General features: G+C 34.4%; 1 protein-coding gene across 2 annotated transcripts in view; it reads right to left on the bottom strand.

Moving 5' to 3' along the window:
• Positions 1 to 19,063, bottom strand: part of LOC132142727 (microtubule-associated serine/threonine-protein kinase 1-like) — a 45,708-nt gene that overhangs the window by 11,801 nt on the left and 14,844 nt on the right. For both annotated transcript variants that reach the window (XM_059552819.1, XM_059552820.1), the window contains 12 exons: positions 10,234 to 10,322; positions 10,047 to 10,122; positions 7,541 to 7,613; positions 5,682 to 5,839; positions 5,512 to 5,587; positions 4,461 to 4,670; positions 3,523 to 3,624; positions 2,462 to 2,594; positions 1,440 to 1,507; positions 1,038 to 1,114; positions 729 to 937; positions 484 to 622 (listed from right to left, as the gene is read on the bottom strand). In XM_059552819.1, the coding sequence (XP_059408802.1) occupies positions 484 to 622; positions 729 to 937; positions 1,038 to 1,114; positions 1,440 to 1,507; positions 2,462 to 2,594; positions 3,523 to 3,624; positions 4,461 to 4,670; positions 5,512 to 5,587; positions 5,682 to 5,839; positions 7,541 to 7,613; positions 10,047 to 10,122; positions 10,234 to 10,322 (1,410 nt within the window). The remainder of the gene's footprint in view (positions 1 to 483; positions 623 to 728; positions 938 to 1,037; positions 1,115 to 1,439; positions 1,508 to 2,461; positions 2,595 to 3,522; positions 3,625 to 4,460; positions 4,671 to 5,511; positions 5,588 to 5,681; positions 5,840 to 7,540; positions 7,614 to 10,046; positions 10,123 to 10,233; positions 10,323 to 19,063) is intronic.

Raw genomic sequence — 19,063 nt, 5'->3', positions numbered from 1 at the left:
CTACTTAAAAAAATATGTTTGTGTGAGTGTGTGTATGCAAATTTTTTAACTTAAAATATTTTTTACATACACACTCAACATCTTTAAATCAGAAGTTTTCCAATCTGTTGAAATCACTAATGACGTTTACAGTGCTTTATGTGTTTGTAGTTCTTTCACTTATGAAAAATACAGTCTTCTACTTTTGTCTTTTTGTCAATTTTTTTTTTGTCTGAAATCAAAGTTTGTAACGTGAACTTGAGATTCACCTTGTTGCTGGTTGGATTGGTTTATAGCTTATAACTAAAAAGAGAAAAATAAATGGGAAAAATACTTCAGTATTACATGTATGGTGGCATTATACTAATCGGACGCATCTTTATACTTTTGGAAATGTGTAAAAGATGCTTTTGCAGTACAGTTTTTTTCTATATTGTACAGCACTTTGGATCAATATGTTGTTTTCACACGTGACCTCCACTCCAACAGGGGGCGCTCACTTACTTGTCTGGTTTCAGGTCTCGGTGTACGATGCCATAATTATGAATGTACTCCAGCGCTAAAACGGTTTCAGCAAAGTACATCTGGGCCATTTCCACAGGAAGTGCTCCGATATTCTTTAGCAGCGTTGCACAGTCACCGCCTAAACAAAAAATAAAGTGTTTTTAATTGGCTAAATGATGACTAAAATCTGGGTTGTGTGTAGAAATTAGGATTCATTCAACTGCTGAATGAGGATAATGTCTTACCCTCCACATACTCCATAACCATACACAGGTGACGGCGCGTCTCAAAAGAGCAGAACATGCTGACCACAAAGGGGTTCTCGGCGAAGGTCAGGATGTCCCGCTCCACGAACGCCTGCTGGATCTGGTTCCTCAGGAGCAGGTTTTGTTTGTTGATCTTCTTCATAGCAAAGCGCTGCCGAGTCTCTCGGTGTCTGACTAAATACACAGCTCTACGATCCAAACGAGAGGGAGAGATCTGTTTTATACACATTTACATATTGGTTTTGAGTAATTTCAGAGTAAATTGAGAGTGAATAGCGGTATTCTCACCCATACGCTCCGTTGCTGATGAGTTTGATAGTCTGGAAGTCTGATTCACAGGGCGCTTTGATGGCTTTGAGCTTCCCCTGAGACAAAGACAGATAAAGGTTTCAGTGCAGGGGAAATAAATCAACTGGAGTATAATTTCACTCCCTATGCCGTTTCATTACTACCACTTTTATCCTGAATCCCTGCCGCTGCAGTTGTGCTGCGAGAGTTTGCCTAGTCCTTCATTAAAAATATGTTTCCATGTTAAAGAGGGAGAACATTGCAGGCTTATATAACACATCTTGATCTGTTTTTTCCACACTCTCTTTTTCTCTTAAATTACTAGTAGGTAAACGTTTCAATCTTTGCAATCTTTTTCATTATTACAAAGCAATATAAACATGATTATATTTATACACTCACTTCAGCAGAGTCGTCCGTCTCTGGCGTGTGGGGTCCCTCGCTGTCATAACTCTCCAAATTCACCATTTCTGCACGCAAGAATCAAGTTAGGTTAATACATTTTACTATGCAGTGAACAAGTACTGGCTCTGAGACATAAATTAGTTGTTTTAGAAGTTTGACATGTTTCTAGGGCAATTAATAACCTAAAATAGCCTCAAGATCAATTAAATGATTATATAATGCATATATAATAATAATAATAATAATAATAATAAAAATAAAATAAACCACTGTTCAAAAGTTTGCAGTCAGTAAGATTTAGAATTTTTCTTAAATAAGTCTTCTGCTCAACAAGGCTGCATTTATTCAAAAAAATACAGCAAAACAGTAATATACTTTAAAATGTAATTTATTTCAGTGATCAAAGCTGAATTTTCAGCATCATTCCTCCAGTCTTCAGTGTCACATGATCCTTCAGAAATCACTCTAATATGCCATTAGCAGCACTTAATTGAACAGCAAAAATAATGGTTATTTTTTAAATGCTACATCAGTCTGCCATTGGTCAGTCAATGCTCTAAACTCAAACACCATTGGTTGAGCCAATGCTACTTAATTAGGGCTGATGAGACTGAGTCACATTGTTTATAAGGTGGAAATGAACATAAAAACATCTTACATAAATCTGTGAATTAAACTGGTGAATTCACACAGTGAATTTTCTGCCTGTTAAGTGTTTTGTTGTGTTTAGTTGTGCAGTGAGAGAGAATAAGTGTATGTTTTTATAAAAAGCCCCATTACTCAGAGCAGGCTGCTTTTTGCCAGGTTCACAGCGGTGCTTACACATCTCCCTGTGTTCTTGGCAGGAATACAAACTTCCCACCGCCTGTGCACCACCTTAACCTGCTCCATAATCTCAACAATGTCTCTCAGTATGACCTACATTTCCCTTCCTCTCCCCGGCTTCTTCTACGCTCTTTCCCTCCAGAGACACACGCGCTCGCTGTGTGAGGATGCTCAGTCGTGTTCGTCTTTCTCACCTTCCAGAGGGTCTCTGGTGAGGCCGAGCTGGCTGATGATGTATCGCGGGATGTCTGCTTTCATCAGCTGGCCCTCTTTAGCGTGGTCTTCTGCTGCCTCCAGAAGGTGGTAGAACTCTTCAGGGTTAAACTCCTGGAGAAACATGGAAAAAATAGGATTTTTGGTCAATTGCTGCATTCTGCACTTAATACACGTCTGCTCAAATATTTGGCGTTTGTAGATCTTTTCAATACCTTTGAAAGAAGTCTCTAATGCACACCGAGGCTGCATTTATTTGATCAAAAATACAGTAAAAACAGTACAGTTGTAAATAACTGCTTTTTTATATTGTATCTATTTTAATATGTAATTAATTCTTGTGGATTTTCAGCATCATTCCTCCAGTCTTCAGTGTCACATGATCCTTCAGAAATCATTCAGATATACTGGTATGCTGCTCAAAAAATATGTATTATTATTATTAATGTTGAAAATAGCTGCTTAATATGTTTGAGGAAACTGTAATACATGAACTAAGAATTAAAAATACTAGTTTGTGAATCAACTTTTATTAAAGTTAAAATTATATCTGTTAATATTCAGTGGACCTGAGTTAACATGAACCAAAAATGGGTTAAAAGTTGTATTTTCATTAAATAATGTTAAGAACTAATCGTTCTAATAAACACTGTAACAAATCTATTACTCATTGTTAGTTTTTGCTAGTTAGTGCATTAACTATTGTTCACTATCGTAAGTTTCACCAAAATAACTAAATATTTCATGTCCACATATGTATTTATCTGGTGATCCATATTATTTATTTAACCACTGATCCATATTTTCAGTGATCGCACTGCTGGACACATTTTCAGGGGTCTTTTGTGTTTGATAAAACCAGTCGAGAGTTTTGTTACACTCGGGCCTTTCGGTACATCGTACTTTCTTCTCCTGACCCCTGGTGACCCCATCAGCCAGTTGCCATCACAACTGCACAAAGTAAGCTAAAGAAGCGACAAAGCCCAGTGACCGGCAGATCAAGTGTGTGTGTGTTTGTGTGTGTGTGTGTGGAGACTCTCACCAGACATTCAAGCAGTCGGGCAGGACGGGAGATGATGATGAAGAGTTTCTTCACCAGCTCTGCGATGAAGGTCAGCTCTGAGCTCTCTGATCGCTCATAGGCCTGACAGATATCACAAGATCATTCAGTAAAAAAAAGAGATTCTTCAGTTAGAGATACTATTGACTACTGAAATCTCTTAAAAATCTTAATGGGAAAATTAAAAATCATTTAATCTACTCGGTCAGTCAACAGTTCGGACACACACTTGAGTGAATTCATATTATTTAGGATCCTCGAAATTAGTTTTGTAGAAAAATATATAGTTGGTTACAAAATGTGAAACTCAAGGAAAAGATTTGATCATGGCCATAATGTATGAAGGGCTGAATGACTCCAAATTAAACAATATATTAAATAAATCATTAAATACTTAATAATAACTTAAAATCCTTAAAATAATTCATTCTTAAATTACCAAACAAATTATTAAATATCCATTGTATTTCAATTTTACAAATAATTTGCCTTTTTTTATCATACAAATGTAAGCACAAGCTTACATTTAATAATATATATTTTTTTTAATTTAAAATAATTTATTAAAATATTTAATGTTTTAATCTTAAATGTTTATTACATTAAGTATTAAAATATTTGTGAATAGTGAATTTTGCAACAATGTCTGATGGTGTGGAATTAAAATTTCTGATATTACGACACAATTCGTTAAAAAAATTATAATAAAAAAAATAAAAAATAATAATAATAATTAAATCCATTATAATTGATCCTTTAACTAGATATTAACTAGGTCATTTCTTTAAATAAACCAACAGACAAACATTGAACTAATGAAATATTATGGAACTAATAAAACGATTTAATAAACCAGTCAAGTAAAGTGAGATATCAATTCATACAAGCTGAGACACACACACACACACACACACGCTCACTTCATGTAGCAGCTTCTCCAGGTTTTCCTGCAGCTCGTAGAAGTAGACGGTGGAGATGAGGCCTTCACGAGATTTGGTCAGGCAGTCTCGGGACAGCTCTGCGATCTGGTGGTGGATGAAGCTGAGGACCCCATCAGCCAGCGGCAGCACGTTCTCAGGTGAGTACGACTCGATGAACTCAGCCAAGCGCTCCTCCATCTGAGCCCTGGCCTGAAGGTACCAGACAACATTTAAATAATAACTTCAACAGGGACTATATTCTGAGCTCAATTACAGACAAACTCGGGTCTAAAATGAACACTCGTCAATATTTCCAGAAAATAATGCAACAGTGCAAAACTCTTGGTCCTAAAAACTACATTTTCTTCATTCAAAATAAGATTTCTTTTTTTTTTTTTTTGATTTCGGGGTGAAACTTCACTGGAATGGCAAAAAATTGAAAAAGGCAATGCAGGCAAAACATATCTGCAACGCTTTAATAATGTTCTGCAAGTGCGTAGATTCACTAATTTAAAAACACTAAAGCCTCTTAAAGAGACAGTCCCTCGTGTCGTTCCAAATCCACATGAATTTCTTCCGCTGAGAAGAGAACAAAAAAATATTTTGAAGAATGTTGGTAAGCAAACAGTTTCGATCACCTTTGACTTCCATTGTAATTTTTGTCTTTACAACTGAAGTCAATGGAAACTGAAACTGTTTACCTACCAACATTATTCAAAATATCATCTTTTGTGTTCAGCTAAAGAAAGAAACTCATACAGGTACAACTTGAGGGTGAATAAATGATGGCAGAATCTTTATTTTTGGGTGAACTGTCCCTTTAAGTGACTGAAAGCCAGTGGGCGGGGCCTATGCTGCGATGCTGTGTAACTATCTGTCGATGTCTTGCTCCGGAGATGGTATTTGTCTGTGTGATGTCACAAATACCACAATATCCAAACAAGTCAGTTTCGGTACAAAGACAAAAGATCAAGGAAAATGGGATTTCTCATATCATGACACCTTTAATAATCTAATTTTAGTCTGAAGTGTGTGTTTGTGTTTCGCTAACCTTAGGGAACCGCTCCTTATAAACATGGTTCATCATAACAATCTCATTGTCGTAACAGGAAGGCGATCGCCCCGGACTGTAGAGAGAAGCAGAGTGAAGGAACATAAAAGATGACTAAGAGACATTGTGCATAAATTGGTTGCTTCAGACACTGACGTGTGATTGTGTACCTGAGACTCCGTGAGCGCGGTCGCACCTGCGGTGATCTCCGTCCATCATCATCAGTGATGCTCTCAGTGCTGCCAAAGTGTTTGGACAGGAAGTGCAGCTCGTCCAGGGTGGGCTGGAACGGCAACTGATGCAGCCGCTCCTGAGACGAGCTGGAAGACTAAAGAAATGACACAAACGAGTGAGGAAAATACCATACAGGATACACATTTCTATACTTTAAGAGATGGGGCAAAAATGTCTCACAATAGTCTCACAAAAACAAACAGAGAATGCTATTAACAGATCGATTTACTGTTTATTTGATCAAAATTATGACACCATAACATCTTCATGCTAATTATACGAATTTCTATTCATCTTAAGCAGAAACAGAAATAAGTACCTTTCGAAGAAACATTGCGACAATGTCCTGACAAAATGAAAATGGTTAATAAAAAAATTTTCACTGCTGTGTCGTACATTTTTATATTTATGAATACATTTAGAAAATCAGATACTAACAAATCAGTCTTTATCTTGAAGGTTGTCAATCAATCAATCAATCAATCAATCAATCAGACACTGTTGACTTGTGTAATTTTAGTATAATTAGTAAAAACTATTCTAGTTTTTGTAATTTTATGAATGAGATTTTTTAATATTTTCTGTTTTCATTTTCTTTTTCTTTTTTTACAGTTTTAGTATTTTTTTTCTTTTCACTTTTATAAATGTTTTAATATTAAATCTGTATATATATATATAGTTTCCTTTTTTTACTTCTTGTAGTACTTTAGGATTTTAGAACTTTAAATGAAAATGAGAAATGTTCCCTTGGTGAATATTCATCTGAAATAAAATAAATGATATATACACACATTACTACTCATATACAATTTATTATCATTGCATTTTAATGCATAATTTAATGGGTTTTTTTGTATTTAAATATTTGTATTTTATTGCAAGTAAGTTTTTATTTTCAAATGGTTTTAGTTTTAGTTGTGCTGGCACATAAAATGATGAGGGAAAAAAAAACTCAGTTTGTAAAAAAATGCTAAAACATTTTACATGTTTTCTAAAAGTTGTTACATTTTCAACTTTTTGCATTCTATAGCCTATTTTGTTGCATGTCTGCAGAATCATGGCTTGAATATTCAGAGCCAAAGATACTGCAAGAGTCGTTTTAGAAGGTTTATAATGCACTTATAAAAGAAGATTAGCGACCCAAATGAGTCAAGTGAACTGTAAATGCATAGTAAACACAGGGGCCTGCGGTAATGATTTCCACTCCTACTTGATGCTCCCCTGTGTTCATGAGTGAATGAGTTTGCCTTTAATCACAAATATATGTCACTGTGGAGTCAATAAAAGGCCAAAAGCAACCTGAGTCTATGAGCAAAACCAGATAACCTCAAGAACTTTTCCCAAGAAGACCAATGAACATGAATGTTAAAAAAAGATGTCAAGTTGCTCAAATGAAGCCCACATTCCGAATATAATTTCACATTATCTAATTATCAGTCATTAATTTAAAATGTTACCTTTTTATAAATTATAACAATTCAGACTTATTGAACTGGATCTAGGCCACTGATGATTTAGACAATGCACTATTTTTTTTTTTTTTTTACAAAATTTACGAATAAAAGGGCAGAATGGAAATTTTCTCCATTATTATTCTTTGCAAATTCATCATTCTCACCCATTTTGATTTATCCTGTTTTGCCTTACTATTTAATATATCCACATGTGTTTGATGGTGGAGGAGAGTATTTAAGTGTCTGCAATACTTTAGCAAAATGGTTAACAGCACCTTTAAGTGATTATTTAGTCAAAAATATAAATGCAGCACCATTCTATGGATGGGTTTGTCCTGTACCGTTGAGCTGGGTGTGTTTGTCCCATATCCAGAGGAGGGAAGAGAGGCCAGAGACCAGCGTCTGCCATCAGCCCTACGGAGACAGACAAAATAAAGATTTGTAATCCGTTCCAAAACGTACCAGATGCACAGTTAATCTTAAGTGAAAAAATTACAAAAATTAAATAACAGGTTCATTGCAACCAGAGTACATGTTTGAAAGCTAACGTTCAGCTAAATGTTTCATATCAAGCAAATTCAGTATGAGTCTGCAAATGAAAGAAATGAATACTTAATACTTGAATGCAAAGATGCATTAGATATTACAATTTAATAGATATTACACTATACAATTTTAGATAAAAAGGTAGAGACATACATGCTGTTTTTCACTTTCTATTCATAAAAAATCTAGAAAAAGTCCACAAAAATATTAAGAAGTATAACTGTTTTCAAAATTGATAATAATCAGAAATGTTTCATGAGCAGCAAATCATCAAATTAAAATGATTTTTTTGAAAGATCATGTGACAATGAAGACTGGAGTAATAATGCTGAAAATACAGCATTGAATAAATTATATTTTAAAATATATTCAAATAGAAAACAGTCTTATCTTAAATTGTAATAATATTTCAATTTCGTTTTTACTGTATTTTGAATCAAATAAATGCATAAACGACTCCTTACAAAAACATCTTCCTGACCGAAAATGTTCATCTTTTCATTAATAAAAAATTATGTAAAAAATAAAAAGGTATGTCATTTCAGTGTCACTGGCCGCAACAAACAGAAACATCAGCTCAACCAATGGCGTGCATTGGGGGCGGGGCTTCCCGTTTGCAGTTATCACGGTCCTTTGTGGCCAGAGTTTACGAGTCCGTTTCATGTGGCAGCATTCTTGTGTGGTAGCTAGGCAACCGTCGCATTTCTGCTTTGTTTAGTGTGTATTTGTGCAGGCAACATTCCCAGTGGGGTCTACATAAGAAGAGAGCACGTTCAAAAGAGGACCAGTGCGCTCAGAAACAAAGGTTCCTCGTAATGAAAGCAGTATCCCTGCAGGGCCGAAGCGCTCGGCTTGGCCCAAGAGTTTCAGGACATTTGTTAATGGTGTACATGTACACACTTTTGTTGTGATGTATTGCTGCACTGGGCTGGATTGTGTCATCTTTGTCAAGCACTATATTTCATCTTCCAGTGTTTCCAGTGAGCAGCTGCGCTGTGCTTTGGACAGGACTGATGACACATACTGTGCTACCATCTCGCTGCATGAGATTTATACTGGCTCAATCCAATATTAGCCCTCGCAGGACAGAGGCACATCTCTCCTTTGCACTCGTCTTTCAGAACAAAAGGATGTTTCACTGGGGAATGATGATGCTGAGATATGTGTGTGTGTTAGCCGCCTGGAGAATCTCCTTCCTTCCTGCTGCTGCTGCTCACAAACAATTCTTTTTATGATATATGAATAAATGAATGAATAAATAAACAAACCAGGGTAAACAAACACAAAATTTACCCTTATTCAGAATATTAAAATATGTTTTAAGATTTTTCAAATGTTCTCTACCATTCAAAACTATGTAGACAATTGTACTTTTATTAAGCAAGGACAAATCAAATGAATCGAAAAAATTACGGTAAGGACTTTTATAATAACACAAAAGATTTTTTATTTCAAATAAAAGCTGTTAATTCAAACTTTTTCTCATCTAAGAAAAAAATAAATCACATTTTCTACAAAAATATTGTAAGAAGAACAACCGTTTTCAACCGCAATAATCAGAAATGTTTCTTCAGCAGCAAATCAGCTATTAGACTGATTTCTGAAGGATCATGTGCCACTGAAGACTGGAGGAATGATGCTGAAAAGTCAGCTTTGATCACAGAAATAAATTGCATGTTAAAATACATTGACATTTCCAGTTATTTTAAATTGAAATAATATTTTATAATATCATTTTTGATCGACTAAATGCAGGCTTCGTGAGCAGAAGAGAAAAGGGCAAAGAGTTTTGCATTGCTTGGTCAAAAATGTGAAGAAAAAAAACTAGTAACTTCTGTACTGTCTGTATTGATTTTTAGCTTAGCTCTGGATGTTAAGCCTGTTTGAGTCTTGAGATTGTTGTGTTGTTGAGCAGTGAAATCAAGATCGATAAGGACAAATGTGCGCTTTCAGTCAGGCAGCACACAAACTCGATTTGTTCTTCAAATCTGATCTTTAGGACTGACTGTCCGCGAGTGATTAAATCTGATCTGTTTGGTTTGTCAGTGTCGTCAGTGTAAGTTGTTTGAGAGTGGCAGCCAGTGTGGAAAGAGAGGACTGATAACTGGGGTGTCCATCATGAAATTTCACCGTGGTCCTAAACTCAGGAAGCGCATGAGATACAGAGACATTACTGTCCTGCAATGACTAAACAGATTTGAGTCAGACATGTCAAAAACATTAGATATGTACCAGCTGTCTAAACAAGGCCTAAAGCATCAGATTGAGGACAGCTTCTTGGTTGTTTAGCTGTTTATTTACCTTCTGGATGATGCGAAAGAGAAATGGGCCGGTGCGCTGGGGGAGAACGTCCTAGGACTGTCCAGCGGACTGCTTCCTGTGCGACGGACGGAGAGAGAGAGAGAGAGAATGACACATGTAGATAGACTGAATGTGTCTGTAGCTCAGAGGAGCAGATCATGTGATCAGTGAGGAGTGCTCTGCTCACCGATGTGTCCTGGTAAAGGAGAGTGAGGCCGGGGAAGAGTGGGAGACGTACTCGTCAAGATCAGACTCTTGCGGTTACTGGTGCGACAGCTGAAAGAAACGAACAATCACACATTCAGGATGGGAAAGAAAACGGTCAGTGATTTGTTTGGATCTAGACTGGAACTATTGAAAGATAGACAACAACGTCAACAAATCAGCATAGAGACTGGCTTAATGACATGATGCAATAATCAGAAAGTTTATTCGCTTAGAGTGAACAACTTGCTCATCACACCTGATCTAAGCATGTAGATGTGTGTGTGTGTGTGTGTGTTTCCTGATTAAAATCCTGAGTGATCTTCCCAATTATTTTTTCCCCACTGCTCTCCTTCCTTCTGATCATCTTTTCTGTCTCTTGTTCTTTTGCTTTGCTTTCATCAGTTTCTTGTAGTTCCTCAGGCTGCATCTTGCCCTATAGATTCAGACCTACAAGTTTGTGTGTGTGTGTGTGTGTGTGTGTGTGTGTGTGTGTGAGAAACACTAAAAATAAATAAACAAACACACATGGTCAGTAATGTCTCCAAGTCACTTTTATCCCCAGAATCAAAAGAAATGAATAACAAATATTAATGATTTTTTTTTTCGAGTTGATTTTTTTTTTTTCATATATTCTTAATCTCAAAGTTACAAATTGTAGTCAGTTAGTGATTACACATGACATGTAATCATTACATTACTCCAGGGTTTTTCAAACTGGGGTTCATGAACGAACTGTTTGTCAGCTGACGAAAGTAATTGTTGTTTATTCGTTTGTTTATTCATTCATTCATTCATTACAACTTTAGCAATTTAAATGAAAACAGATGTTTTTGAGTCTAATTCTCACAAAATCTCACAACTAAATGTTCAGTATCCGTATTTAAAAGAGAGAATATCTTAAGAAAATAGGACACAACATGAGAGGAAGAGGCAGATGACGAGGCATAGATGTGGAACTACATACATCTGAAAATCCGAACGCAGACCGAATGCGTGTCTCTCTCGTCATGAAGAGCCAATTGCTCGGTGACAAGAAACCACATTGCAGCAGAACAGACCGAGTGTGTGCATTGTGAAATATTTAACAGAAGTGCATCAGCATCAGACTGCAGGAAGCAGTAATGTTCTTCCCTCGAACCCTCAGTGAGAGAGAGAGACAGGAGCCCAGCGGAGATAAAAACAGCTAATTGTCCTTCTTGTTGTATCTCTGCATCTCGGTTTCACTTCACTAAGACTATCACAGATCACAAAGGTATGACAGTCTGTGAAGATTCATAAAAAATCTTTTCATGATCTTATGCCTGTGGCCACAAGCTTTCTGCTTGTCTCTCTTCCCCATATCTCTCTCTCAACTACTTTTCAATTAAATTTAAATACCTAGGTTATTGATAAGGTTAGTGTTTGCCCCAAATGTGAATAAAGGAGTAAATGCCTTCCTTACATTCAAAAACAAAATACTTCTATTTATTTGACTCTTTGTAATTAGAAATAGTTGTGGGAAATGAATATGTGATTGCTTTCATAGCGTTTTATTTCCTAAATTTAATTTGAATTATTTGATGTTATAAGTTGTTTTTCCCCAAATTGTATAAATAAAGGCGTTTAATAATTTTAGTTTACATTTTAGTAAATTTTAATCTGCTTATGTCATTTGTATTAGATTTTAAATATATATATTTTTAATATTTCTGATTAGCTTTAGTTTTTTTGATCTTTCAGTTTGAGCAACTTTAGTAACTCAAGAAAACATTTGCGAGAGTATTAATTATTGTATTTTTGTTTAAGTTCTCAGCTTTAATTAATTTTTATTTCATTTTTTAGTAGTTTTAGTATTTATCTTATGTAGACTTATTTGCCTTTTAACTTTAAGTTTTTCCTGCAAAATACATATACACATATATATATATATATATATATATATATATATATATATATATATATATATATATATATATATATATATATATACATATATACATATACAAATACATATATACATACATGTATACAGGAAATATGTGTGTCTGAGTGCAAATGCTTGATCTGTGCTGGATCTTAGTTCAAGCCGAAGAGGGCGATAAATCAAAAACACCTCTGACAGCAGGCAGCACACCCGTGGAGAAAACATAGGTGCCTGATGCTCTTCTGATGCTGCCAATCATGACTGCATTATACAGCGCCAAAAATAAAACACACACACACAACTACCACAATAACACTGACATTCAGCAGCATTGACCCATTTAGCAAACTCTCTTTCATTAACTCCCCTCAATGTTTCTCTGTAAACAAACAGAGCTTTTTTCAGTGTTTGCGAAGCACTTCAAAAGCAGAGAAACATCTGATTTATTCTTGACGGCCTCTGCCGGGCCATCAGGAGCACTCATTGTTGATTTGCAATGCTTAATTCATCAGGAAAAGTTCATCCAAATGCTCTATTTCAGATGCAAATAAGCTTCGAAGTTGAAACAATAAATCTGCATGGCAAAGAATATGACTAGAGTACACTCTGAAAAAGAAAAATGAATATTGCTGGAAATGTAAGTCTGCAATGGGATTTGGTTTGAAATACAAGAGATCTGTAAAAACACTATAGCAAGTTCAATGAGCTTGGTCTTTTGACTGCATTTAATGCTCTAGTGTACATGCGTCACTTTTTAAAACACAATTTGGTTTATTAACACAAGTTGAGAAATTAGAGCCAATGAAAAATGATAATATTCATTATAACCTACAAAATCCCATGACTGACTTGGTTAGATATATGATTTTTGTTGAAATATGTCACGAGAAAAGTTATTATAAAATAAAATACAATAGAAATAAATAAAAATCCAAACTTATATCATGTCATCATGCCAAGGCAATATTTCTCCTATAAAAATAAAAACTAATTCAAACAATAATAATATCTCAGTGATACTAACACTGGTCATGATTTGTTACTCCATAACAGAAAAAAAACTGTTTGAATATTCGTCCACATTCTGATTAATATTCATGAGATCACCATTCAGCATCCTAGATGTCACAAATTACATATTCATTACATAAAACCTGCGACAACTGAAAATTTTTTGCACTTCTCAAAGATGTGATCATTATTCTTGCAGATCAACTAGCACATTTTGGTGGATGCTAGCAAAGTTGCATGTGTTTTGATACACACGAAACAGTAAGACACCACATCAAGCTCCAGAAATAATGTCCAAATCTAAGGTTTATTGTATAGTTTGGTGAAGGTCGATAACTGATGAAAACTGGAGACTAACAACAAGAACGCAGGCTGTCAGAGGAGACGGATGCGGGGCTCATGATAAAGGTCTCTAGTAGGTAATGGACTAGCAAACACAGACTCAGGCATCTGCTAATACACACCAGCAATCCTTAAAGCTGTAAAATCCCACTGATTTTTAATGCTTCACCCACATAATATCATACTTTGCATAAGAGGCTGTACATTCAGAAGCTTTAACACTTAAAGTGCCCCATTATGCCATTTTCAATATTGACTTTCATGCAGTGTGTAATGTAGCTGTATGTGAATGTAAACGACCTGCAAACGTTAAAGCTGAAAGTGCATGTTAAATACCATCAATGCTACCATTAACAGTTATTTCTACTTGATTTAAGCCATGACAAATTAGTTTTGTTTGTTTCATGAAAATATTGAGGTTGATTCAGTGATATTAAATAATATTTTTTGGTTTGAATAAAAGCAATTCATTAAGATGTTGTTATTATATCACACACATAAAGATGTATACATAATAGAAATTAATAATAATAATAATAATAATAAATAAAATGCAAACAGTTTTAAGTTTTATAAATATGCTTTAGTTTAGTTTTTTTTTATTGTAAAAATAAATGCTGTTGATTCTTTTTTTGGATTGTGAGTGCAGTGAGCAGAGATCTGGCCAAGACACCGGGACGTTTGTTCTTCAACTCACACATTCAGGGATTATAGAGAATAAAACATCACCCAAAAACTTTCATAAAAGAGACAGAATGGAGGATGGAAGAATGAAACACAAAAATCTGTGTGGTGTGAACACATCAAAACCTTTAAAAGGCACAAACAAACAAAAATGTATGAAATCTCTCAGTCATCGCAAGGTCAAAGGTTAAATCAGTGGTTACCATGGAGATTGACCCAGACAGCCTCCCAATTAACAACTGCTCAGACTCTTAAAGGACACACTCACATAACATAACACAACATATAAAACATAACATAACATAACAACATAACATAACATAACATAACATAACATAACATAACATAACATAACATAACATAACATATAAAACATAACATAACATAACATAACATAACATAACATAACATAAAACATAACATATAAAACATAACATAACATAACATATATTACATTACATAACATAACATATAACATAACATAACATAACATAACATAACATAACATATAACATAACATAACATAACATAACACATAACATAACAACATAACATATAAAACATAACATAACATGTAAAACATAACATAACATAAAATAACATAAAACATAACATAACATAAAATAACATAAAACATAACATATAAAACATAACATAACATATAAAACATAACATAACATAACACATAACATAACATAACATAACATAACATAACATAACATAACAACTCTCTCACAACAGACACGGAAGAGAAGACAATGCTGAATAAAGTCGTAGTTTTTGTTATTTTTGGACCAAAATGTATTTTCGATGCTTCAAAATTTTTTATCTGACCCTCTGATGTCACATGGACTACTTTGATGATGTTTTTCTTACCTTTCTGGACATGGACAGTATACCGTACACACAGTTTCAATGGAGGGACTGAGAGCTCTCGGACTAAATCTAAAATATCTTAAACTGTGTTCCAAAGATAAACGGAGGTCTTACGGGTTTGGAACGACATGAGGGTGAGTTATTAATGACATCATTTTAATATATGGGTGAACTAACCCTTTAACACAACACAACACAACACAACACACAACATAACATAACATCTAATACACTTAACCTGTTTAATGACACAGCAGGGAGATTGACTTGTTGAATGCGACACACACAAGGTTTGCTTGCACTACAGAACAGCAGTCAGTTTACAAATGCTGAGAGAGCTGCTCTGCAGTGGGACGCTTCATCATCCTTACTGCACACCTGTTACATTTCTCATCTACACAAGCCTCTAGAGCTCTAGAGCTCTATATTTCATCTGTTGCTCCTGCTGCAGAGTGCAACTTGACTGCTCACTAGCATATGTTGATACAGATGTCACCAAACATAGTCACCAAACCAACTGCAGGTTTTCATATATTTATATATATATATATATATATATATATATATATATATATATATATATATATGCATCCCAACATTTTATGCATATGGAATGGAAATTCAATTCATAATGCAAAGGGTGTGGTGATGTAAGGTCCCATGACTTCTGGTTGCTAGGCAAAAGGATTTGGGTATTACAGCAGATACTGGTTTACAGACGGTTTCAAGAAAAAGAAGAAAAGGCAGAAGGTGAAGAGAACAGATGAGTGTGCTGATGAATAAGTGAAAGAGAGGATCAGAGGAGGTGAATGTGCCGGCAGTGTGAGAGAGCAAAGCTCACGGAGGACCTTAACTCCTGTTCTGCTCGTGATAGGAGGGCAAGAAGGACAAAAAGGACTGATAAGCAGTGACCAGATGTCCTGCTTTCACGAGGTGCGTGTCTCAGTGTCCCGACGCATTTTACTAAAAATCTAAATATGGCCCAGATTCAACTGATAGACTTACTGATTTAAATAAAGTATTACGTCCCTAAAGGCCTCTAGTGACAATATCTGGTGTCATTGCAGAAAATAAAGATGTGTTTGCATTCAAATTAGAGATGCGCATTTATAAGAAGTCCTGTAAAATTAGGCTGTAAAAAAAAGAAAGAAATAAAATACATAAAAAAAGCTGAATAGAACAGTATAAATATACTATTTTAATATAATAGAATTACATACATTAAAAATACATAAAAATAAAATATGAATAGAAAAGAAAATGCAATATCTTTAGTCATATGAAATGGCTTGAAGACCTGCCTGACTGTAATGTGCAAGTGAACCCTAAAACTTTGAGTAGCTGGTTACATGTGTTTGATCAGTGATCTAAATTTAGCAGGAAAAGACTTCGCTTTAATATGAAATGCTGCAATCTTCGAAAGGATAAAACAGGCAATCTTTAAACCTCTGCCAACTTAGCAGAAATGGCGGCTTAACATCAAACCATAATACTAAAACCGCATTGGAATATTGAGAAGCGCTGAAGTCTGTTTCACTGGGATTCAGGTGATATATATATATATATATATATATATATATATATATATATATATATATATATATATATATGATGTGAGCCACATTTATTGACAGACTTTAACAGTCAACTCGATTCCAAATAATTCTCTGCACAGATTGAACTGAAAAATATAGACACTCCTAATGCAGCAAGTCCACAAAAAAACACTACCAGCAGCAGAGCTGGTGAACTGAAATTATATGAAATAAAAGCTAATGCTGCTAAATTCTTGATTGTGATCATTTGATTGTATACATCCTTATAATAGCAATTTTAACTCTTGATTTGATTTGATAAAAAAAAGTAAAATAACGTAAATTAGAGTAATCCTAGCTACACTGTTTCTCAGTGTCAACAGAGAAGAAAAGACATCTATGTATTCAAAAACAGTTATGTGTAATGTTTAGGCAGTCCTGTATAAATACTCAGCATGAATGCATGAATGAAAGCATGAATGCATGAATGAAGGAATCAATCAATCAATGAATCAATTAATTAATGCATGAATGAATGAATGAGTGGATGAATGAAACCATGAATGCATGAATGAATGCATGAATTAATTAATTAAATTAAAAACTGAATAAACAATGCATTGAATGAAATAAATTACATCATCAGCATCCACTCTAGCTATAAATCTAACAGATCACCTGAAAGTCACTGACAAACAAGATTACACTGCAAGCAACCCATATTCCTCTGTTCATCTGCCGTACATCATCCTTTCATTTTTCCTGCTGTGCTTTCATTTCCTGAGCTCTGATTGCAACAGAAGACTGTGGAGTCATGAAGGTGTGTCATTTCAGGCCACAAAGGAATCGTGCAGAATGATATATCAATGTTATGTGATCTCTAGGGAAATCTGAATCATCTCATCATCTCAGATATTGTTATTGCCATATGAGAGTTTTGATATAGTCTGTCATTTTAATTTTTACCGTTACAGTTTTCACTGTTTATATTTCCATAGACCTAATTATATATGTTGAGTCTTTAGAAATGGCATAATGACATTGAATTAAATATATTTTGTGTTAATAATATTCATTTGAATGATATATTCCTGCCAAGTATTTTATTTACATACTATATAGTCAATATTTAATATATAATAATACTCCAAAATGCATAAATCAAATCAAATCAATGATTTTCATTACTATTTCATAAAAAGACTTAGAATCCCATAACTTTCCTGGGAAAAAATAAACTGAAAAATAAATATTTCATTAATTTTAGTTGACTGAAAGCTCACTGTAATAAAAATGATAATAATAATAATTTATAATCTGTGAAATTTATGACAAAAAATGGCAGCTGTGATTGCCAGAACTTAATCATAAAAATATACAAAATATGGCAGCAAAATATAATGTTTTAGAGATTAGATGTAACATAAAACTATGATGTACAGAAGTGTTTAGAAAAAAATATATATTTTTATAGAAAGAAACATAATTGTGTTTTAAACCATAAATTATAAGATGACTTGCACTTTTTTACTTCCATAAACTGTACATTTAACAGTATTTTACTGTACAATTACATTTAAAGTAAAGTGAAATCTATCAGTTTTTCACCATACATATATTAAGGAAAAGTAACAGTTAACCAATTAACAGGTTTGTCCTTGCAGTCTTTTACCATTAAAACCACAATAATTTTTACAGTGTACACACATAATTGAAATAAATGTTTAGCATTAACAATTCAAATTATATATTTGTTGCCAAGTAAATTCAGAAAGCTTAAATAAGTGAAGCAACTTTCTGTTTCTGATAGCATCACAAACAGTTAACACAAGGACGTGTTTCACACCAGAACATGTTCAGTCCTTGAAGAGTCGCTGTACCAAACTCTTTCTCCTACTTGTTCTGCCTTTGAGATATGTCCGCTGAGATTTCATGATCAAATGAAACACAGTAATGACTCAGTTGGGAAGTGAAGTGCAGGATGAAGAGAGAGAAATGCAAGAGCAGGTGTTTTAGAGAGGAACGCAGTTAACCCACTCCACTGTTCTCAAATATAGGCCAAGACTCTTTCTGTTCTCTGCCTCTCCGCCGGTTTTTTTCCATAAAAGCATTTGAGGCTCGGAGCAGCCCATCCTAAATGACAGAAATGACAAAGCACTAAACTCACAGAGACAACAGAATATCAAAACACACTCAAGTACTGTATGTGAGCACAAATGCTTCATTAGGCTACACAAATTTAAGTCTGCGCACAATCCCAAGGCCTTTACTAGCAACTATCCCGAGCTGTGACGTCAAACACAGAAAACAGGGCAAAACATGTCCATTTCATGGTTTAAAAAAATGAGAAATTAAAAAAATCTGTTTACAAAATTGTATCTACTAAAATATGATGAAATACGTCTATGAAACTAAGCTGAATAAAATAAAACAAAACAAAAACTGCTTAAACATCGACT

This window comes from Carassius carassius, chromosome 6 (assembly GCF_963082965.1).
Source record: "Carassius carassius chromosome 6, fCarCar2.1, whole genome shotgun sequence".
In the NCBI taxonomy this organism is placed as follows: domain Eukaryota; kingdom Metazoa; phylum Chordata; class Actinopteri; order Cypriniformes; family Cyprinidae; genus Carassius; species Carassius carassius.
This window is presented reverse-complemented; position numbering and strand designations above follow the sequence as displayed.